The sequence below is a fragment of a genome, unplaced genomic scaffold (assembly GCF_019419815.1).
Source record: "Pyrus x bretschneideri cultivar Hongxiangsu unplaced genomic scaffold, Pyrus_bretschneideri_v1 Contig39, whole genome shotgun sequence".
Lineage (NCBI taxonomy): Eukaryota > Viridiplantae > Streptophyta > Magnoliopsida > Rosales > Rosaceae > Pyrus > Pyrus x bretschneideri.
Window position 1 is genome coordinate 2,523,837 of NW_025999712.1, and position 24,030 is coordinate 2,547,866.

General features: G+C 38.8%; 1 protein-coding gene and 2 long non-coding RNA genes across 4 annotated transcripts; 1 reads left to right on the forward strand and 2 right to left on the reverse strand.

Annotated features, from left to right (window-relative positions):
• The first annotated feature begins 8,815 nt into the window (after positions 1 to 8,815).
• Positions 8,816 to 17,236, forward strand: LOC125468576 (probable disease resistance protein At4g27220). The gene is made up of 9 exons (XM_048564545.1): positions 8,816 to 9,368; positions 9,463 to 9,558; positions 10,211 to 10,366; positions 11,156 to 13,925; positions 14,019 to 14,158; positions 14,252 to 14,780; positions 14,871 to 15,475; positions 15,946 to 16,013; positions 16,902 to 17,236. The coding sequence occupies exons 4-8, from the start codon at positions 11,235 to 11,237 to the stop codon at positions 15,947 to 15,949; spliced, it is 3,969 nt and encodes a 1,322-aa protein (XP_048420502.1). The 5' UTR covers positions 8,816 to 9,368; positions 9,463 to 9,558; positions 10,211 to 10,366; positions 11,156 to 11,234; the 3' UTR covers positions 15,950 to 16,013; positions 16,902 to 17,236.
• LOC125468579 lies at positions 15,409 to 23,332 on the reverse strand. Of its 2 annotated transcripts, XR_007250975.1 has the most exons (5): positions 21,582 to 23,332; positions 21,428 to 21,486; positions 20,922 to 21,054; positions 16,237 to 16,717; positions 15,409 to 15,523 (listed from the first exon to the last, which is right to left on the reverse strand). It is a non-coding gene; the product is annotated as an uncharacterized LOC125468579 (long non-coding RNA). The 2 variants fall into 2 exon arrangements; XR_007250974.1 differs by lacking the exon at positions 15,409 to 15,523 and having other exon boundaries at positions 16,059 to 16,717.
• Positions 19,837 to 20,527, reverse strand: LOC125468593. The gene is made up of 2 exons (XR_007250995.1): positions 20,159 to 20,527; positions 19,837 to 20,061 (listed from the first exon to the last, which is right to left on the reverse strand). It is a non-coding gene; the product is annotated as an uncharacterized LOC125468593 (long non-coding RNA).
• Positions 23,333 to 24,030: the final 698 nt, after the last annotated feature.

Below are 24,030 nucleotides of genomic sequence, written 5' to 3' on the forward strand. Positions count from 1 at the left end.
TTTCATTTATACGTGAGCATTCCATATGCCACTGCATTTAGGAATGAGCACTTGGAATCGGAAATTCGAAATCAAAACACGGATCAAATCAAATCGCACCAAATGATTTGATTTTTACGATTTTAAAACGATTTTGATTTGAATCCGAACTGTAGTATGAAGAAACGTTTTGGTTTTGCCTTTGAACATCTAAAATCAAGCCAAAACCGAATCACACCAACAAAATTAAGAAAATATTTAATTTAATATCAATGTGGACTAGCTGATCAAGGAGGATGATATATCTGCATCTGAACGAAAAGGCCCCTACTATTACTATCAAAGGACTCTCAAAGGTATAGAGTACGTTCCACGTAGAACATCTTTAAATGAGATGTCAAAATTGCCACTTAGGCATACAACAATAAAAAATAGCAGCAAATTTTCTTCAACCGAACCTTCAATTTCTTACGTGGCGTTGAGTCATTTGAAGGCAATAAATTTTGCTATCAAATTTGACAGCATATGTCAAATTCATTAAATGATATTTTAATAGATTAATATAACATATAATAAATGTTGTTATGTTTTTGAAATATTTGATTGGTTGCCTTAATTTGGACTCCACAAAAAAAAAAAAAAAATTATTAAATGACATTATTATTTAACATATCGGGTGTAGCAAAATATTGTACAAAATATCAAATTGTCACATAAGCTATCAATTATCATTTTGGAGATACTCTTAATACCCAAAACCAAAAGCAGCAAGGGTGACGTCGACCATCCACTCTGTGTATGATAGCATGCCCCCCGGACCTGATGCTCCTCTGGAGCATGTAAATCTTGGATGAGTAGTACACCAACATTACAATGCAGTGGTTTATGTTGAATAAGTGGCCAAGTGGCCATACTTTAGAATTAACAAATAAAAAGGGGAAACATCTTTCCTTGTTTTGGGGAGGAAAAGAGGGAAAAGACCTTTGCTTTTGAAAATGTTTTGGTTCCCTTCACCACCCGTGAGAGCCTTTTCATTTTGGTATATAGGGAGAAGAGCTTATTGTTTTCGGTAGTGGAAAAAAGGAGAGGGATGAAGAGATGTAGAGCATTCCTTTTGTGAGAGCATCCAAGGGGGAGAGCATTCGGCTCTCCCATGGAAAAGGTTGAACATGGGTTGAGAGAAAATCAAGAGAGCTAGAGTGAAAAGTATTCTAGTGAAAGAACTCTTGGGGTAGAGTGAGGCTCTTGGGAAAATTCTGTGAGTGGGTGTACAAGGTATATGGGATTGGGTTATGTCGATTTAACTCATGTATACTTGTACTGTTATTCTCATAGTGAAGAGCAATATCTCTCCGGGGACGTAGGCAGTTTTTTGCCGAACCTCGTAAATTTCTCTGTGTCTTTATTTCTTGTACTTTATTTTGTTCAACTGTGTGTGATTCTTTGGTGAGGTTGTAATCTGAATCTCGGTTCTGCACTAACGAACGGGCTAAGGCACAACAATTGGTATCAGAGCATCGTTGGGGGCTTTGGTTCGTTGGAGGTCCAGATTTGTTGTTCACCATGGAATTTTCAGTTGAGCAGTTTAAAGGGAGAGTCGGTTTTGCTCTTGGTAAAGGAGAGTAATGGAAGCCGTGTTTAGGGATGCTTGGATCAACTGCGAAAGTTGATGTTGAGGAAGAAGACAAAGGCCTCTTTCTTCTTACCTCACTTTCAGATTTGTACGAGAACCTTGTGAAACTTTACTGCAAGGAAAGAAACAGTAAGTTTGGAGCAGGTGCAAGCTTCTTTGGTGTGGAATGATACACACAAGAGACCATGGATGATGGTGGGCACAAGACTGCTTAAGCTATTCAAGGTTGAAATCGTGGAAGAAAATTGGAAAGAGGATCTAAGAGAGACAGCAGGTTCGGATCCGGTTCCGGAGGCAAGGGTCCACAATGCTACGGGTGCAAGGCCGGGTTAGCAAGTTTGTGGTGGAAGACTTTGAGTATGCCCTCTAGGTACTCGAAGCAACACTTCTCCTGGTGATGTTTAGTCTCAAGTGTTGCAGGGGTTTTGCAGCAGGTGGAGCTATGGGATTCACAGGTGATGAGAAGGTCCTGAGGTAGGAGGAAGTGTGGGAATTTTGTCTGGCTCGATGGGTTGTTGCTGGAAATAGGCGCGCTGACGAGTTTCCAGGTTGCAGACAATGAAGAGGAGGAAAACCTGCTGGAGGAGACGAGGATGTGTTAAGATCCTGTCTGAAGCTAAATGGTGATTTTTAGCTTGCAGCAGCTGCACATGCATTGGCAGTGACTGAATCGGAACAGGACCAACGAGGTTGATTCAGAATGTGCATGCTGGTACGTAAGGCCAATGGACTTTGGTACAACTTGGCTAAGGTGGAGATTGTTGAATAAGTGGCCAAGTGGCCATACTTTAGAATTAACAAATAAAAAGGGGAAACATCTTTCCTTGTTTTGGGGAGGAAAAGAGGGAAAAGACCTTTGCTTTTGAAAATGTTTTGGTTCCCTTCACCACCCGTGAGAGCCTTTTCATTTTGGTATATAGGGAGAAGAGCTCATTGTTTTCGGTAGTGGAAAAAAGGAGAGGGATGAAGAGATGTAGAGCATTCCTTTTGTGAGAGCATCCAAGGGGGAGAGCATTCGGCTCTCCCATGGAAAAGGTTGAACATGGGTTGAGAGAAAATCAAGAGAGCTAGAGTGAAAAGTATTCTAGTGAAAGAACTCTTGGGGTAGAGTGAGGCTCTTGGGAAAATTCTGTGAGTGGGTGTACAAGGGATATGGGATTGGGTTATGTCGATTTAACTCATGTATACTTGTACTGTTATTCTCATAGTGAAGAGCAATATCTCTCCGGGGACGTAGGCAGTTTTTTGTCGAACCTCGTAAATTTCTCTGTGTCTTTATTTCTTGTACTTTATTTTGTTCAACTGTGTGTGATTCTTTGGTGAGGTTGTAATCTGAATCTCGGTTCTGCACTAACGAACGGGCCAAGGCACAACAGTTTATATTATGACGATCCCAACATTTCAAATTCATTTTCTTAATCCTTCCTGAGGTTAGTCCAAACAACAAATTGGTGGCATATTCAGAAGACACAAAGGAAATGAAATCTATACAGTTTGTGTCATTGATGGCGAGACAGGAACATGTGGGTCTGCCTCTAGTTGCTACAACATCCTAGTTTGCAAATGGTTTGAAACCGAAATCAAAACCCTTGGAACCGAATTAAACCGCAATTAAATGGTTTGGTTTTATCTTGATTAATTCAAGCTTCAAATTCACACCGAATCGAACTGGCAAAAAATTCAGTTTCGCTTCAAAACCACATAGAACCAACCCGTGTCCACCCTTGATCTGCATTGGAGGAAAATTGGGGAAAACCTCCCGATAACCTCAACTCCGATGGAGAAAATCTATTGGAGATTGAAGATTTCCATACAAAATTTCTATACGATTTTTGCCTTTTCTTGTAATTTCATTATGATTACATACTTCAAAAATTTCTCATAATTGAATAGTACAAATTAGTCTCGCCTGTTGCCTTGTGGGCTTCAAGTCCTTGGTGACCCTCCGACAGCCATGGAAACGACAACCCACTTCTGAGATCGGAAGCTAGCGTATGGAGACGGTGTGTCGGAGATTGTCTTGACGGTGGATTCGAGCTGTGGCAACTGAATCTTCTTGAAACCGGTATCTGGCTGACTTGCAGAGCCACCATCGCAAAGAAATCTGAAAAGCTCAAACCTTATCTTTTTCTCCTATAACAACGTCGTTTTAGTGAATTGGTTTAAGTTTGTATACTTTTAAGTTTTATACGTAGTATACTAACGAGAGTTTTTTTTTTTTTTTGTCAAATAATAAATTTTGTTAGATTAGTCATCGATGTGTGATTAGCCACTAATAAGTTCAGACCCATATCATCATGCAGAGGCTTAACACTTTTCTACAATTATGATAAAGTGGCTAATCACACCTATGGGTGATTAGTCACTGACGAATTTGGACTCCCGCAATCATATGATGACTTAACATTTTTTTTTTAATCTTGAGTTGTCAGAGTTTCTCCATGAACGTGGTATTCTCCATGAAATAGTATGTCCTCATACACCCCAACAAAATGGGGATGCTGAGAGGAAAAATCGCCACATCTGAGAAACTGCACGTGCTCTCCTTCTTGGAGCATCGGTTCCCAAGAGTTTTTGGCCTGAGGCTATTACTTATGCCGTATATGTGATTAATTGTATGCCGTCTTGAGTTGTCGGATTTCAAACTCATCTTCAAGTTTTTACCCAACATGCTCTAGTGGTGTTTACTAATACTTTCACCCTTTGAGTATTTGGGTGTGTGGTTTATGTTCATATCCAGGGAATTCATCATAGTAAATTGGATCCGTGTGTCCTACGGTGTGTACTTATGGGTTTCTCACCTTATCAAAAAGGATATAAGTGTTATCATCCTGAGACTCAGTGTATATATGTCACCATGGATATGAACTTTTTTTTGAATTAGAGATTTTTTATACTTCACGCATTCTACTTTAGGTCACCAGGGGCTGATATGGGTTGGTTGGACCTAGGGGGAGACATAACAGCTGCCGAAAGCACACATGCTCCCACTGCCACAGATCAATCGGTTGGAGGTGCTGAAGATGAGATTGTTGATCTTCGACCACCTTCTGCTGAACCTATAGCAGAGCTTTTAGCAGCCTCTACAGAACAACAAAATGTGTTTTAGCTTGCTTCTACCGAAACAGCCTCTGATCAGCCAGAGACTTCTGCTGAACCCAATACTCAACCACGGGATACACTTGCTGAGCCTATTGATTTATTTCCCTCTCTCTCTAACTCCACAGTGTCGTCCAATACATATTCTTTGAATATACCTAAGGTAAGTATAGTAGATGATTATGTAACTACTCAAAGTAATAATGTAAGTACATATAAATTGCCACCGAGACAAAATCGAGGTGTGCCTCCTGATAGGTTTTCTCCGGAAGGGAACGTGAAGTATCCAATTGCCCATTATGTCTCATGCAATGGTCTTGCACCGAATCGTCAAGCTTTGGTGGACAATATGAAGTATGTTCAAGTACCAACCCGAGTGAAGGAAGCTCTGAAGGATCCAAAGTGGGCAAAAGCTATGGATGAAGAAATTGTGGCATTATAGAAAAATAATACCTGGGAGGTAACGGTTCTACCTAGTGGCAAAATGACAGTTGGATGTCGATGGGTGTTTAGAATTAAATACAAAGCTGACGGATAAATAGACAAATACAAAGCAAGATTGGTAGCCAAAGGGTACACCCATACATATGGTGTAGATTACCAAGAAAATTTATCACCAGTTACCAAGATGAATACGGTACGTGTTTTGATTTCTTTAGCTGCAACTATGGACTGGCCTTTAAACAGTTTGATGTGAAAAATGCTTTTCTCTATAGAAATTTGGAGGAAAAAGTATATATGGACTTTCCTTTCGTGTATAATGCTGGTAGGAATACCGAAGTATGTCAGTTGCGTTAGTCACTCTATGGACTTAAGCAATCGCCTCGTGCTTGGTTCGATAGATTTACCCAAGTTATGAAGAAGAATAGGTATCATCAGAGTCATTCTGATCGCACTTTGTTTGTGAAACAGAGGCAAGATAAAGTGATAGCTTTAATCATCTATGTAGATGACATGATTATAACAGGAAATGACGTTGATGATTATGTGCTTAGGGGCGATTACCTGTGGCATTTCCTTCTTCGCTAGATGGCGTGACTTTTCGACGACGAAGTACTGTGAGTGGACCCCTTCTAAAAATGCATGTTTTAATAGTAGAAATGCATACATGAAAAGCATGATTTGATGATTATGTTTTATGAAACGTTTTACAAGATAACATGCTTACTGAGGCTAATTTGAATTATTACTATTTTTTCCTATAACCCATGTTCTTATAGAATATCTGATGGATGACGATATGATATTTAGAACATGTTTAGAACACCTCTTTATAGTATAGATGATGGATGACTTTATACTATGAAGTTGATTTTCAATATATGTATGTTCACTGGTTTTGTACTTACCTAGTGGTCCTTTGCGCTACGGGACGTAGGGATAGATCCGGTCCGTCCTGGGCGACGGTTTGGTGTTGGCATAGGGCCTGGAGTGTGTTTTCCTCTGACTGTCTGCTCAGAGACGGGGAGCCGGCATGGGGCCTGAAGTGTATTTTCCTCTGACTATCTGCTTAGAGACGGGGAGCCGGCATGGGGCCTGAAGAGTTATATCGGACATTCACTAGTGTTTATTATTTTATGCGAATTATGATTTAAGGCATTGCACAGCATGCTAGGTTTCGGAAAACCTATGTTTATAATTATATATGTGTTTTCATAAAACCTGGGGGTTAGTATGTTGATAACTGTTTTAGTATATATATATATATCAACTTGGTCCACTCATGTTTGTTTTGCACCCCCTTCAGGACTTAGAATCGAGGCATACAATCCCGACGTCCAGGCACTTCCGCATCGGCATCTTCGAGTCCTCTTGGTGTAGGACCCACTCCTTGGTTTCATTCAATTTTATATTATTTTCTTTTAGTGTTCTAGATTAGTGGTGTGCTCTGAACACGGTCCTTATTTGCATATTCATTGTTCTTTTATATTTATAAACCTTATTTATCCTTTGTTTTCAGTATTTACACTCAATAAATGGCTTTTGTCACCCTCGGGTGTCGGCCAGCACGTGCCTATCCTGGTATTTGGGGAATATCGGGGTCGGGGCGTGTTAGATTTGGTATCAGAGCCTAATCCTGGTCGCGTGTGTGCCGACGAGGACGTCGAGCCCCTAAGAGGGGTGGATTGTGACATCCCACATCGCCCAGGGGAGTGATCTTTAAATGTATATTCCCATCTCTACCTAGCACAAGGCCTTTTGGGAGCTCACTGGCTTCGGGTTCCGTAGGAACTCCGAAGTTAAGCGAGAAGGGGGCTTGAGCAATCCCATGATGGGTGACCCACTGGGAAGTTGCTCGTGAGTTCCCAAAAACAAAACCGTGAGGGTGTGGTCAGGGCCTAAAGCGAACAATATCGTGTTATGGCCCGGGATTGTCACATCCCGGCCCGGGGCGGATCACTTCCCGAGCCCGCTCCACCACCATAGCACGATATTGTCCGTTTTGGGCCCCGACCACACCCTCACGGTTTTGTTTTTGGGAACTCACGAGCAACTTCCCAGTGGGTCACCCATCATGGGATTGCTCAAGCCCTCTTCTCGCTTAACTTCGGAGTTCCTACGGAACCTGAAGCCAGTGAGCTCCCAAAAGGCCTCGTGCTAGGTAGAGATGGGAATATACATTTAAAGATCACTCCCCTGGGCGATGTGGGATGTCACAAGTTGCATTGTTAATTTGATGTATTGAGTTTACTTATGCAGTTTTAATCTGGCTAAAAAACGTTATTTTAAAGGACAAAAATTAGCAAAGATGTGTTAAAAGTAAAAAAAAAAGTGTGTTAATAGCATTACTATTTTAAAAATATTCATTCAATTTGTATGACTAAACGACCTCAAAATGAATAAATTTTACCTCACTTTTGGGCAAGGTTCTAAAAAATTCTAGGCGCTAGTCGGGCGGCAGGCTAGCGCCTAGCTCCTAGGCGGCGGGCTAGCGCCTAGCTCCTAGGCGGGTGCCTAGGCGGCCTAGGCAGATTTAGGTAAATTTCTTATGTATCTTGTAAATAAGTGCATATTGACACTTATAAAAAAATTATACTTGTGTGAAATTCATGGATAAGATAATAAAAGAATGATAAAATGCAAAAAGAGTATCCAACAAGTTCAAAATTTAAAAACGCATTAAGCATATATGCCATATAACCATAGTGAAGAGTATTGTAGGATGACACATGTACAACAAGTTCACAATTTAAAACAACATAAAATGGAAAATAGGAGGAAAATAAGGAAATTTAGTAATGTAAGATACTTATCTTTAGCATCCTAGAATTTAAGTTGATACACAACACACCTTTTCTATAAAATTAACAAAATTTCAAGGTATAATTAGAAATTAGACTTTAAACAAATTTCAAAAAAAAAAAAAAAAAACCACCCAGCCGCCTAGCACCGCCTTACCCGCCTAAAGCCATCCCGATTTTTCCAGCCGTTTTGCACAAAATCGCCTCAGTTCCAAGGTGCCTAGCACCTAGGCGGCCGCCTAGGGCTTTTTGTAGAACAATGCTTTTGGGGCTTGTTTCCTTATTTTACTTTTGTAAAGGACTACACTTTTATTTTAGTGTGGTTTTAGAAAACGATACTTTAGTGTGTTTTATCTTTAATGAAATTAGTTGTTTGACTGAAAACAAAAGAATAAATTTTTTAGAGATATTTTTACGCAATAATAAAGAGAATGCACAACTCTAATTACGGCATTTCTACCGTGAAATAATGTAAATTGTAATGCCACGAGAGAGTGAGGATGGCTCGAGCCATGTATTGTCATTTGAAAATTTGGCGTTTGTAAACAATGCATGCATCCATTTCTCTTTCGCCTTGTGTTTTTCTATACAAAATGACAAAACTGGTCTTGTTGGGTTTAATGGAATTTTACATGGACATTTGAGCCAATGCTTAATTCATCTCATTACGTACTATATTTGAATGTAAACTAGATCCAAATCAGACTTGGAACAATTTAAAATTTTAAAGTTCAATAACAAGCGGTAAATTTTTACACTTGTGTAAATTCACACGTGTGTGCACGTAAAAAAGTGTCGGCAGATACTGTAGAAGAAATTACGTAAAAAAGTGTCGGCAGACACTGTAGAAATTATCGATTGGCCTTTCAAAATTTGTCCCGTTGTGAGATTTTTCTTCCGTTAGGTCAGGCTTTTTCTTTAAGGAAAGTCACCCCACCAATCAATTGCACTCTGCTTTTTCTCTCTCGCAGTGTTCTCCTCCCAATCTGTAGCATCTCTCCCACGCACTCAACCCTCTCTTTCTCCCTCTCAAAACTCTCCCGTCCTCTCTTTTCTCTGTAACGCAGAGAAAGTCACCAAACCTCGACGAATCAACGCTCAAACCGCGCCTACATCCACCCTCTTGACCTCGCGAGCTCGAACCCGAGCTCCGTTTCGCAGGAAACCGAGACTAGAGGCTCTAGCTCGAAGCTCCGACGAGAAAGAAACTTCCCGACGAAGTTCCCGACACTTTTCTGACCACTCAACACCGTTTTGGAAGAGTTGAAAGACACCACACAACTCCCTAACGTCCCTGGGTCAAGTTTGAGGCAATCCCCAACTCGAAAACACACGGTTTCGAAGCTTTGGGTTTTTGGCCGAGACTTTCAGGCCAATTTCAGTACATTTACGTCTGCTTTTTGGAGTTCCAAGAGGTATAAACTTGTTCCTTGTGCTTCATTTCCATATAAAGAACGTAAAAAATGGTTGAGAAATGAGCAGGTTATGACCTTTTGAAATTCTCCCCAGTTTCTGTCGATTTCAGGGACCTTCCGGCCTGTTTTTGGCTAAATCATGGCGAGTTAGCCATTGCTAAGGGTACCAATCTGTTCGTCTCATTCCGAGGTATCATTTCCATTCCGAATCATTCAATTTGGTTGAGATATGTGGAAGTTATGATGATTTAAAAATTTCCCAAAAAAACCGGCGTGAAACTGCGTAATCCGGTGACCCGCGACCGGAACCTCGTAAAAAGTAAATGAAAAAACGCAGTTTTAAAACAACTAAACACATAATTGCATATCATTCCTTAAACACGGAAAAATTTGTGAGAGTGGTCTAAATAGAAAGAAAAGGATATGAAATGAATTTCCTTTGAAATCGCAACAAGTAAAAGGCCCGATCATATATTTCAGGAAAGGTGACATCACATATCTAACTTAAACTAGGGAATGTCATACTTAATGTGATCGTAACTAATAACTTTTATTTTTTACAAAGTGCTAATAACTTATAAAGCATCAAGTATTTGAATTTCTACCTAGTCAATGTAGTAATTCTTAATCCTGTTGTTTGTCAAATTATCTTTCCTACCTAGAATGTGAATAATCTTTATGTTACTGTATTTTTATATATGCTCTGAATTTACATTTATGTAGTACGGGTACATTTTGCATAGCGCACTCTCACTACTAGTTTAAATTACTTATAAGCTTCGGTTTTATGTATTCAAATATTTGCTCATCATCTATACTTTATGGCTTTTGTCACCTTCTAGGTGTCGTCTAATACACCTTGACTTCGGTTGGGATCTGTCCAAGTTCGTGAAGCACCACTACGAGTTCCAGACATATGATTTATTGCTGAACAAAGCATAAATATCATAATTTCACTTTTACTCTGGACAGTTGTATTGTGTTGACTTACAATACAGGTACTACATATTTCGAAAACTATTTCTTTCCAATATTTGTTGTTTTAGACGTTTATTTTTACTCTGCCTGACCAAGAATAAAAGTGTTGGTTTTACATTCTACTGCTCACTAAATACTTTATTTCAGCTGAGCTCCAACACTAACAAACCTAAGGAAACCGTCACCTATTAAAATATAATCAACTAAAAGTGAGCTAATCCACCCTTATAATCAAATTTTTATTGTTTTCTAAACAGAAAAAAAAAAAAAATGGATTGGGGTAGCTAGCAGAAATGAACAAATAAAATATTATGTGACAGTGAGTTTGGGGACCATACAAATGCATGTGTTATTTTTTTCATAACATATGGTGAGAAAGGCGACTGTGAGGAAGACAACAGGGTTTGGGTTTTTTTTATCATAAAATTTTTTATTAGTATTTTTTTTATTTCTATATTTTTTAATATTCACGTGGGCCCATATTGACAAGTGATGTCCAGTCATTGTTCATATGGATGTCACGTCATCAGTTAAAATAAATTGTAATGGAAAACTTATGAAAGAATCCTAGAATTATGACTTTAGATGCCAGAATGGAACAAAAAAACTTGATGTATGAAATGTTAAAAATTGAAAAATTTCAAGATAGTAAACTGACATTAACCCTTTAAACATAATGGTGATGTTATATTCGAATGCTATCAAAGCATCAGCACACAATTTTTTTTGCATAAAATAAAAATACTACCTAGATTTAAACATGACAAAAATATCTGATTACTAATGTTGTGTTGCTCGTTTTGTTTTAGGCGAGCACTGAGCAGGAGACATACAAAAGCCACAAGCAAAGAGGAGCATTATAGCCGTAGTCTTTAATTTCAGAAGGCAATGGAAATTATAATTGCAATTGCCTCAAAAATTGGAGAATGCTTGGTCACACCAATAGGAACAGAGTTTGGCTATTTGATTCATTACCATTCCAACCTTGAAAGTCTTAGGGGTGAGATAAAAAAGCTTTTTGACAAGAAAGATGGAGTGCAAGGATGGGTAGATGCTGCCCAAAGGAACGGTGAAAATATCAAACCCGATGTTCAGAGTTGGCTAAAGAATGTGAACGACATGATCCAAAAAGTGTCGCATTTTGAGGATGAAATTAATAAGAAAAGGCGATGTGTGCATCGATGGAGCTTGAGTCGGAAAGCCTATAAGATTACACAGCATGTTCTTCAGCTCCAAAACAAAGGAACGTTTGAAAATATGGCCCATCCTGCACCTCCACGAAAGATATGGTCAACATTCAAAGAAGGTTTTAAAGATTTTAAGTCCAGAATGGCAAAGATCAATGAGGTGATAGAGGGTTTGAAGAGGGAAGAAGTAAGACTGATCGGGATCTGTGGAATGGGAGGTGTGGGTAAAACCACAATGGTGAAAGAAATCATCACAAGATTGGCAGAACTGAACCTGTTTGACGAAATCGTAATGGCAACTGTGTCTCAAAGTCCAAGTGTTAAGACGATCCAGTCGGAAATTGCAGGCCAAATAGGTTTGAAACTTGATGAGGATCCCGAGTCTGTAAGAGCACTAAAGCTATATGGGAGACTCACGGAAATAAAAAGGATCCTGATTGTATTAGATGATGTATGGACAGAGCTTGATTTTAAGGCTATAGGACTTCCTTACGAAGATACTAATAAAGGGTGCAAAATTTTGTTGACATCACGGAATTTGGAAGTCTGCAACGAGATGAGAAGTCAACAAATTATTGAAGTCCGGACTTTAACAACAGAAGAATCACAGGAGCTCTTTAGAGAAATGGTAGGTGAATCCTTCGATGATCCTGATTTACATTCCACTCCAAAAGATGTTGTGAAGGAATGTGGAGGTTTACCTATTGCTATTGTTACTGTTGGAAAAGCCCTAGAAAACAAAAAGAAGCATGCATGGGAAGATGCCCTTAATCAGCTGCGAAATTCTAACCCAGTGAACATCCCTGGAGTGGACAGCAAAGTTTATTCTAGCATAAAATTGAGTTTTGATGGCTTGGAGAGTGATGAAGCAAGGTCATGCCTTTTACTTTGTTGTTTATTTCCAGAAGATTATAATATTCAAATTGAGTATTTGGTTCGATATGGGTGGGGTCGAGGATATTTTAGCAGCATCGTTACTTTGGAAGATGCAAGAAATAGAGTGCATTCTTTGGTTGACCAACTAAAAAGAAGGTTTTTGTTACTAGATGGTGGCAGGAGTGAGACTACAAAAATGCATGACATAGTTCGCGATGTTGCCATATCGATTGCTTCTAGAGATCCACATCGATTTCTGGTAAGAAGTCATGCTGAAAATAAAGAGTGGCCAAATTTAGCTACATATGACACAATCTCACTGGTTGGCGATCTGGAGATTCCAGTTGGTTGCCCAAAACTTGAGCTTCTACAGACGATGAATGGACGTTTTTCAAAAGGTAGCATGGACATCATTTGTGATGCGATGAAAGAACTGAAGGTTTTAGCTTTGGTGGGAATGGCAATGAAAGACCTAGGCTCATCAAGATCACCAGGAGTACTGAAGAACTTGCGGACCTTGATCCTAGATGGGTCTAACTTAGATGGCATGTCTACTGATGTTATTGGGAGTTTGGAGAATTTAGAAATCCTCAGCTTTCGGGATTGTTTTTACATGTGTGAGTTGCCGAGGGAAATTGGACGACTTAAACAGTTGAGGTTGTTAGATACGACAAACTGCATGAATCTTAAGGTGATTCCACATGGTATCTTCTCCGGCTTAAGTAGACTTGAAGAGTTGTATATGATGGGTAGCTTTGATAAATGGGACCTTGGAACAGGAAGAGAAGATAAGAGGATGGCAAGCATTTCTGAGGTGATGTCTCTGTCTCATCATTTGAAGGTTCTAACCGTACAGATGCCCCCCAATGTCATCCACTTGTTGCCAAAAGACATAGTCTTGAAAAGCCCAACAATAAAATTCGCTATTGGAAGTACCGAGATGTTTTCGAAGATGTTTTCGGAGATGACAACTTATGCATTCAGAAACTCACTAATTATTGATGAAGGTGATGCAAGGGAGTTGGAGAGTCAAGCAGTTAGGCTCTTGTTGAAAAAATCTGAAGATTTGTTTTTGTGCAAAGTTAAGAATTTCTCTGTCCTCACTGATTTAGACCAAGAGGGATTTCAAGATTTGAAATATTTGACTCTTGAGCGTTGTCCAAATACTGAGTATCTTGCAAATGGAACAAGTGTGACCCAGCAGACACCATTTCCTCACATACAATCAGCTAGTCAACTTCCGAATAGCTTTTTGACCAACCTAAGATTCCTTCGATTGTTCAATTGTGATGTCTTAAAATATGCCTTTTCACTATCAGCGAGAAACTTGGTACAACTCGAGGAATTAGATATTGGTGACTGTGATCAAATGGAAGAAATTGTGTCGAAGCAGGGGAGGGAACATGAGAATGAAGCCGATATAATATCTTTCAATAAATTAACCAAATTGAGTCTCTGTCATCTACCGAGTTTGGTTGGTTTCTTCCAAGCCAACAAGCTATACTCCAACCAAGAGGTATGTCCCACTCTCCAATCTCTATGATATGAGGAGGCAGCCGATATGTGGAAATTTGAAATTGTTTAACCGATAATGATTTTTCTTTTTCAGGAAACAACGCCAAGGATTGAGCATCAATCTGCAGGAATATTTGAAAAAGCAATATTTCCATCAAAGTGCATTTCATGGTTTCCAAGTTTAGAAGAGGTAGAATTGAGTGATATGGAGTTTGAAGGCGTGCTATTTGATCTGAAAATCCATATAGTTATGGATGGGCAGACATCTCCAACATGTCCCCAATTACGTAAGTTGAAGATATCCGAATGTTCGTTTACACACTTGTGGAAAAACATTCCGTCTGGATTCCAGGGCTTCCAAAATTTGAGATATTTGGAATTGAGACGTTGTTATGGTCTAGAATATGTGTTCTCGCATTTAATTGCCTCGGAACTTTTGAATCTTGAAGAGGTAAAGATAGGTGGATGTCGGGACATGGAAACTATAGTCAGAATCACAGAGGAAAATGAAGAAGAGGCGACAAAAGACATGATTTTGTTTCCGAAACTGAACAGATTTGATCTAATAGGCCTGCCTCGTCTCACAAGTCTTTGTCCAGCGGGATCTACATTTCAATGGTCATCCACAAAAGATATGCGCGTGGAAGAATGTCAAAAATTGAAGACATTGGGTGCTGTAATTCCACAAAGAAAGAAGTTGGAGAATAAGTCTGAGAAGGATTCAACAAGTCATGATTTCAGCACCTCTCCAACACGTTCATCAAATTGGTGCCCTGATGGATGTGGATGCATACCATATTCAAGACCAAACGCCCAACGCCCCATTGAAATATTGCCACGTCCAATTAATCAGGAGGTAAGCTTTTAATTCAGGTTCAATTAACCTCTATAATTACAACTTTTAATTAGTATTGTATCATCTTGTTGATCGTGTTTAATTTTCTAGGTTACACCAACTAATCTGGAGGACTCAAATGATGATGATAATCTCGAATATCTTATTGTACTTGGCTGTAATTCAATGGAAGTGATTTTCCAACTCAAGGGACCGGAGCATGTAGAAAGTAGTCACTCCGTTGAAGCATTCAAAAAATTGAGGTACTTGGGGTTAGTTAGGTTGCCAAGTTTAATGTGTGTTTGGGAGACAGGTAGTTCACAACCAATGTTCACAGGAAGCAGTTTCGGAAACTTGAAATTGCTGCGGGTCTATAGTTGCAACCAGTTGAAATACTTGTTTTCTTCGTCCATAGTCAAACTTCTTGCGAGTGTAGAGGACATAAAAGTTGGGAAGTGTGAGCAGATGGAAGAAATCGTTGCGGCAGAAGAAGAAGCAGGGGAAATAATTACATTACCTAAAGTGAAGTCCATCGAGCTTGGAAATCTGCCAAAACTCAAGTATTTTTGTGGTGAAGCTTATACTTTGAAGTTGCCGTCTTTGGAGTTATTGAAGGTTATTAATGTGCAAGACTTAAGGCCATTTGATTCTAAGCTTGTTGACACGCATAATCCCCGATTGCAAGTAAACCCCGCATTTCGACAGGAATGGACAAGGTATGCTTTAGATTAATGTTTCTAATTTGCAATCACTTTTGTGTCCACCTGGAAGACCGCATCATCAATATACAACCACTAAACCAACAAAGATTTTCTCCTAAACAGTAATGCTTCAAGTTGTTTGTTCCAACTCTTTCGATCCTTAATGTTTTTACGAAGGACTGAAGAATAGCTAGGTTGATAATTTACAGTCAGTGAGCTATATATGCTCAATCTTAAGTTTCTATTTATTCAACCAACATATACGTTCTGGTTTTGAGCTACAAGCATAATATGGCAAACACCACCAAAATTTTTACTACAAATTTAGGGAAAGCATAATCAACAGTTCATATTTAGTTTGACAAAAGATTTCTCAAAATTTAGTCAAATACCATATAAATGTGCATATGTTCACACTAAAGTGTATTTAAGTAATTTTATTTTTTAAAACTCAACTCTATCTCAAGAAAACATCTGTCTTTTAGGTGAGAGTATTACGAATTCTATGGGGAGGATGGAGATGACTAACACAATTGATTGATCAAGCACAAAGGTTAGCATGTTTCCATCTCCAACTTCTTCTGGGTTTAGTAAAAACTGATGAAATTATCTATATAGTACTCAAAAAATTATTCTACCATGTTTTATAGAATATATACATACATGGATAGTACTTAAAAAATTGAACAATAAGGATCGTCAAACCACATTCTGCTACCTAATTGATTTTTTTGAGGTACCCAATGCAAGTCGATCTATAATATGCAAGTACTAACCTTGAGAAGCCATTGATATGAACAAGATTGAACCATGATCAGCAACGAACAAGCAAAGATCTTCATCTCTCTCTACACGCCTTATGCACTCCTATATGGGGTAGTGTTTTGTGCTAGAATAATGTGTATAAAAGTGGGACCTAAGCCTTATATTTATAGGTGAGAGTATTAGGTTTCTCGCCCATAAAGAAAACCCTAATACAAATCTTTAGCACCTCTAAAATCCATGAACTAATAGGATTGATATTCCCAAAAATTATTGCTATACTTCACCATAAGTAATCCGGAATAATCAAATATTACTTCCTTTCTTTTATCCTTAATCAATTAGGACTCCTGTATAGATGTAAGCCCAATAAAAGTCTTACACCCAATAGCAGTTAAGATGGAAGAAGCTTTTCGGATCAGCAACTGCCTCAAGAAACCTTTATCAGATTCCACAATAATATTGGAATAACCCTTTTCAGTTAGCATGTCTCACCTGATCTACAACAAGCATAACCTTTTTGAGAAACACATATACAATAAACATAACGGTAGTGCTAAGTGACTTGAAAATTAATTTAGTCCTTAAACCGCTATTTTCTGAAACACATATACACTAAGCATTACCATTTCAACTTATTCCAATTTCAGTGAATTCTATTATTCTCCAATGCATGCAGGACAAGAGTTTACAGAACGTTGTGGTTTCAGCAATTCGTTTACTATATCATATGTACAAGCCAATAAAAGGTCATTTGTTGCACCAGAATTTCATTCCAAAAATACTATTTATGTTGCTTATTTACGTTGTGATTATCAATGTTTGTTTCTAAATTAGTGTTTGCTTATTTGTTATGATAATTTGGAAACGTTGTCTCTAGCTACCAATATTTGCATTTCAATTTATAATGCTAAAAGTTCTGTAATACCATACACGTGTAAGATGAATGACATGTATGTAGAATGACACATGTAATATTGATCATACACATGTAAGCTAAATAATATTATGATACACTAGCTAGCCGCAACTAATGTAAGCTGAATAATATGATCATTCACTATAAGGTCTGATATTAATTCGTAAAATCTGGTTTTCCCCTAAACATAACGGAAATCATATTTATCTAGGCATGCTTAATATTTGATAAAGAAAAACATTTCTTAAATAAATGTCCACTCACACCTCAGGCTAGCTCTCCCTTGAGTAGCCTTGTCTACCAAATAGGTAAGTTCAAGCAACTTCAAGAGAGAATTTCCTCCACATTAAGTCTTAAACATCTACTGGACAGCAGGCAATTCAAAACCAAAGTAAGCTGCTGAATACAACTACAATAAACAAGGAATCCAGCTAAGCTATTGCCTTCATCATAACATGATTTTGGCCCCATTTTCTAATTTCGTGCCACAGTTTCACATTCTTTCCCTGAGTTTTATAATTCCTATGCAAAAGAGTTCATTCATTGCCTATTCACAATAATACAAGGTTCTACAGGTTCAATCCCATATCATGCTATAGACATGCTTCAACTATCAACCGGGAACGTAATCGTTAGGGATTTCAACAACTTCACAGATACAATAATTACGATAAGTCTCATCTCCGACATCCATACAGAAAATCGAATAAAATTCGAAATTAAGAATCAATCCCAAAACTGAAAGTTGAAAATTTGGAAAAAGAACTTACATTGGAGAACAGCCCACGAGAGGAGGATCATTCTACCTCTTGGGTCGAGGTCAAATTCCGGCGATATTGGCCGGAAGTTGGCCGGTAAACCCTGGGTCACCGTTTCTTAAATTTGAAGTTGAGGAAAATCGCCTACGAATTTATAGAAACTAACTTGGGGATTGGATAAAGGACGGCAAGAGCATTCTGGATGTGTAGTTTGAGAGCCTTTGGTGACCCGTAGACGACAGAGCTGTTGCGTCCACTTGGCACTCGGCAGTCGTCGGCTTGCTGTTTAATGGGGCTCCTGTTGCAGCGCAAAAGAGAAGGAGAGAGGATACGAGGGGAGGAGAGAAAATGGGTTTCTCCCACTTATTACATCTTAATCCTTTTCCACAATTTTTATTTTTTTTATGGAAAAAAACGATATTATGTATCATCAAAAGTGTGTTTGGTGCGTGAGTGTCACATCCCGACCCGGGACGGACCACTGTCCGGGCCCGCTCCACCACCGTAACACAATATTGTCCGCTTTGGGCCCCGACCACGCCCTCACGGTTTTGTTTTTGGGAACTCACACAAGAACTTCCCGATGGGTCACCCATCCTGGGAATGCTCTCGCGCACTACTCGCTTAACTTCGGAGTTCCTATGGAACCCGAAGCCAGTGAGCTCCCAAAAGGCCTCGTGCTAGGTATGGATGAGAATACATATAAGGATCACTCCCCTGGGCGATGTGAAATGTCACAATTCACCCCCCTTAGGGGCCCGACGTCCTCGTCAGCACACACGCGACCAGGGTTAGGCTCTGATACCAAATTGTCACATCCCGGCCCGGGGCGGACCACTTCCCGGGCCCGCTCCACCACCGTAGCACAATATTGTCCGCTTTGGGTCCCGACCACGCTCTCACGGTTTTGTTTTTGGGAACTCACACAAGAACTTCCCGATGGATCACCCATCCTGGGAATGCTCTCGCGCGCTACTCGCTTAACTTCGGAGTTCCTACAGAACCCGAAGCCAGTGAGCTCCCAAAAGGTCTCGTGCTAGGTATGGATGGGAATACATATAAGGATCACTCCCCTGGGCGATGTGGGATGTCACAGTGAGATAGGATAGAACACGTTTTGATGATAATAATGACTATAATTAATATAGTTTAAATTTACATTTCATGATAATCGAACAAAAGATTTCTTACTTATCAGTTACAAATAAAGAGAAATACTATTAATTTTTTTTTTCCACTTTTAATGCACACCTAAATAAAAAGAAACAAAATGAAAAAGAAAATAAATAAAATAATTTGAGATAGAAATGAAAAATAAAGGTAAACTGACATAGGGGTGGGTACGGGCTGGGCCGGACCCAAATTTGGATGGACCGGACCAAACCCGTTTAAAAATCTAACAGGGTAGGGCGGGTAAAGCAATTATGAGTTTTGGAACTGGACCTAACTCAGCCCATTTTAAACCAGCCGATTCGGGCGGGCCCACGGGTCCAATTACTTTTTTTTTTTTCTCTTATTTATTTATTTTTTTTTTGGTTGAAATTTCCTCTGAAATGTAGCAAAGAAAACCTTTGATGAAAAACAAATCTGGAAAGTTCTAGCCGTAAAGGACGGAGACGAACAGGATGAAGGCAAGGAGGGTGAAGCGGTAGGGAAAGAATCCGAGGAGATCTGATTAAGATTAACAAAAAACACAAAGAAATTCATTAAGTTCGAGTCTTTTCCCAGAGAAACTCAAATCCCAGCAAAATACAAAACCTAAGTGAAAACGAAGTCTGTAATCCAATACCAACCATATACTCCATCCTTTGTAATACAAACATTTAACAAACAAAATGTCAACATTATCACCTATGCTACAAACTCCCAATTCCACACAAGAAAGGCGAAACACCAGAGCTGACTTTCAGATCAACCCCACAAAACCAAACGGTTCGAAACACTAAATTTCACATATTTTTCATAAAACCCATTACTATAAACACATATTTATGCAATATTTTGCAATACATTTTAGTAAATTTTCAATTCATAAGTCAACAAACCAAAAATTGGACAGTGAAGGTGCCCAAACCGAGAGAAAAATACCACCGACAAGCATGAGGGAGAAGTTGAACTACAATGTGGCCTCCAATGAACACCACCGACAAGCCCTTGCATAGCTGTGTGAATCCAGAGAACACACATGTGCTTTACAACATCTGGAGTCAAAAATTCGAATTGAAACCCGCAAATCGGAAGAAAATTTGAAAGCTTTACCCTTGAGAGTGATGGAGTGCTCACGGAGGGCAGGTGGGCGGTGGATTTGCGACGGCGATGTGAGATTAAAGAATTAGATTTTGGGTGGAAGGAAGGTATGGATTATAAGGGTTGCGAATGGGCAAGAAACATAAGTGAAGGTTGTTAAAAATGAGAGAATTGAGCCAACAGTGATGTTGTTGAAGAGGAAAGAATCGAGCCAGTGGGATGTCGTCAAGGAGGATGGGTGGTGCCGTTGCGTTGGTCGTGATGACGAAGGAGAAGATGACTGAAAGTTGGATACGAGGGATGAACGGCGTGGAGTGAGAATGACTGATTTTGGAATTAGGAGTGGACTCGGGAGGAAGGAGAACTAGAGTAAAATCTAACGGTTGCAATTGGATAATGGTTTATCATTCAATCTTATTTTATGTATTATAAATTTCGACTGTGATTATTACTGTTTGTTTCTAAATTGGTGTTTGCTTATTTGTTATGATAATTTGGAAAAGTTGTCTCTAGCTACCAATATTTGCATTTCAATTTATAATGCTAAAAGTTCTGTAATACCATACACATTTAAGATGAATGACATGTTTGTAGCATGACACACGTAATATTGATCATACACATGTAAGCTAAATAATATGATCATTCACTATAAGGTCTGATATTAATTCATAAAATCTGGTTTTCCCCTAAACGTAACGGAAATCATATTTATCTAGGCATGCTTAATATTTGATAAAGAAAAAACATTTCTTAAATAAATGTCCACTCACACCTCAGGCTAGCTTTCCCTTGAGTAGCCTTGTCTACCAAATAGGTAAGTTCAAGCAACTTCAAGAGAGAATTTCCTCCACATTAAGTCTTAAACATCTACTGGACAGCAGGCAACTCAGAACCAAAGTAAGCTGCTGAATACAACATGAATAAACAAGGAATCAGGCTAAGCAATTGCCTTCATCATAACATGATTTTGGCCCCCATTTTCTAATTTTGTACCACATTTTCACATTCTTTCCATAAGTTTTATGATTCCTATGCAAAAGAGTTCATTCATTGCCTATTCACAATAATACAAGGTTCTACAGAGTTCAATCCCACACCGTGTTATAGACATGCTTCAACTATCAACCGGGAACGTAATCGTTAGGGGTTTCATAAACTTCACAGATACAACAATTACCATAAGTCTCATCTCCGACATTCATACAGAAAACCGAATAAAATTCGAAATCAAGAATCAATCCCAAAACTGAAAGTTGAAAATTTGGAAAAAGAACTTACATTGGAGAACAGACCACGAGAAGAGGATCATTTCTACCTCTTGGGTCGAGGTCCAATTCCTGCGATATTGGCCGGAAGTTGGCCAGAAAACCCTGGGTCACCGTTCTTAAATTAGAAATTGAGGAAAATCGCCTACGAATTTATAGAAACTAACTTGGGGATTGGATAAAGGACGGCAAGAGCATTCTGGATGTGTAATTTGACAGCCTTTGGTGACCCGTGGACGACAAAGCTGTTGCGTCGGCAGTCGTCGGCTCGCTAAGAGAAGAGGGTGAGAGGATGCAGGAGGGAGGAGAGACAAAAAGAAAAGCAAAAGAAATAAAGAAATTTAAAATAGAAATGAAAAATAAAGGTGAACGGACGGCAAAAGGTAATCAGTCATAGTAATACAAAATTATCATACTATACTTAAACTTTGTAGTTCCGTGGAATCTTTATTTTAATTCTAAATTTTGTTATGTTTGCGATCACAAGTTTGTATTGATGCGCACTACGAGAAAATATTAGATGATAGGTCATATGTGAGTTTGCGTTCAGAATTTGTTTGATGGATTTAGCAATATGGCATTCATGATTTGTAGAGCCAACTGTGGCAGAGCCAGATATCAGCTTGACTTGTGGAGCCACCATCGCAAAGAAGAAGTTCAATCCTTGTCTTTTTCTTATATAACGATGTCGTTTTAGTGAACTGAATGTTCCGATTCCAACATCTAAAATACCACAATTGGAATTTTTTTTCATACTACAATTAGATTGTATCTTAAAATTATGAAGTTTTGGATTGAATTACCACTACCAAAAATGTGAACATTGGTCACGATATCTTTGAATTACCACTACCACTGCTTTTTTGGATTTCGTTAGGGATCGTAATTAATCAATCACCAATTCTAGGTCAAAGCTTTTTATAAGAAAAGTAAAAAGCTATCTCCCTCAAAAAGCTCAAATTGAAACCTGAACTCCCTAGTTGACAAAATTAAAAAAAAAATAAAAAAAATAAAAACCTGAACTACCTAGCAAATCAGAGCCCAATTTGACAACCAAGATCTTCATCGTTTGAGCATCAATGTTCTCTTAAATTTGCTGCGAGCCACCCACCATGAAATCTCCTTCATGGACATCTCATAAAATTAGAACAGTACAAAGAAGATTACTGTCACTCCTAAGCTAGGATTACACGTTTGAATCGAAAAATAGTTCCTCCCCACTCTTTGATTCTCTCTTTCACCGGCTAACTATATTTTACTCTACCTTTTCACCCTAAGTAAGAAATGAGCCTTTGTCAGCATCTTTTGCTCTATTTGACTGAACGACACATTTTGATTGTCTAAATATTATATCAAACTACAAATAATATTGATATCAAACTACAAAAAAGACTGAAATCAAACAGCATCCGAGCATACAGACAAAACCCCCTAAAAATCACAAAATAAAAGCAATTGAGGAAATGCTAATAGATTGATTTTCCAACCGTTATATCTATTTCCTCACAAAACCAAAAACAAAAGTGGCAGTCCAAACTTGGTCGCCGAGCATAAGCACAACTACTCCTAAAACCATTTGTCAGATCATAAATTTGATAATGCTCAGTTGTGGCATTCTACCAGAAAAGCAGAAAACTCATCAGAAAATCAACCTAAGCAGTTCAATGGTTGTTAACCACCCATTTAAACGGAACCCCAAAAACTTAAAATTTTCTAACATTTAAAATTGAATAAAACAGAATGCATTATACACTATAACAAAAACTGTATGCATAAACATGCTAAATATATACGGCATGGATGCTAAAAAATATGCATTATCTCCTAATATAAATATAAATATATATGGCCTTAATTTTCTCATAAAACAAAAGCCCTGGTTTGAAAAGAAAATATCGCGTGACTTCAAAAAAACCCTAAGTACCTAGCACAATAGAATCTGCCGCCATCGCCTTTTTTCCAATTGCAGATCTTGCCGTTTCAACACTCTTCTACACAGAGCTCTCTCTGTCTCTCTCCCCTCCCGCTCTCTCCCCCTCCTTTGGTTAGATCTTTTCATCGTCAGGCTACTTTTGTTAGAAATTTGTGAAGACCCACAACACAACCTAACTAAAAAACTCACGGATTAAAAGTTTCTCCCCAAAAAACCCCATCTCTGTCATCAAACGAAAACTCCGAAAGCAACAACCCATTTAAAATTGAACCCAAAAACGAAAACCCCATCACGGGTTCACGCCGTTCTCTGTTCCTACGCAAGCTACTCCTCAACCAAGGAATTGATGCGCTCTTTGTCTTGCCCTCCTTCCCAATAACCAGCAGCCTCCGATGACGGAGGAACCCAAGAAGGAAGAAAAGGCAGCTAGGTAGACGAAACGCAGAACTTCATAAGAGAGGAAGCCCGCACAGCCAAAACCCAATACTAAAACTACGATTTCAAATCTCGATTTATGAGTACTTTGATTCGTAATTTCTTTTGGGTTTTCCAAGTTATTTGGGTTTTCTACTTCTGGGTGGATTAAGTCATTGATCATGGGTCAAGGACGGAACGAAGAACGAACGAAAGTACACTTTCATAAGGGATCTTTAGCTTTGTTTCAGCAAGTCTTCAATCTTGGT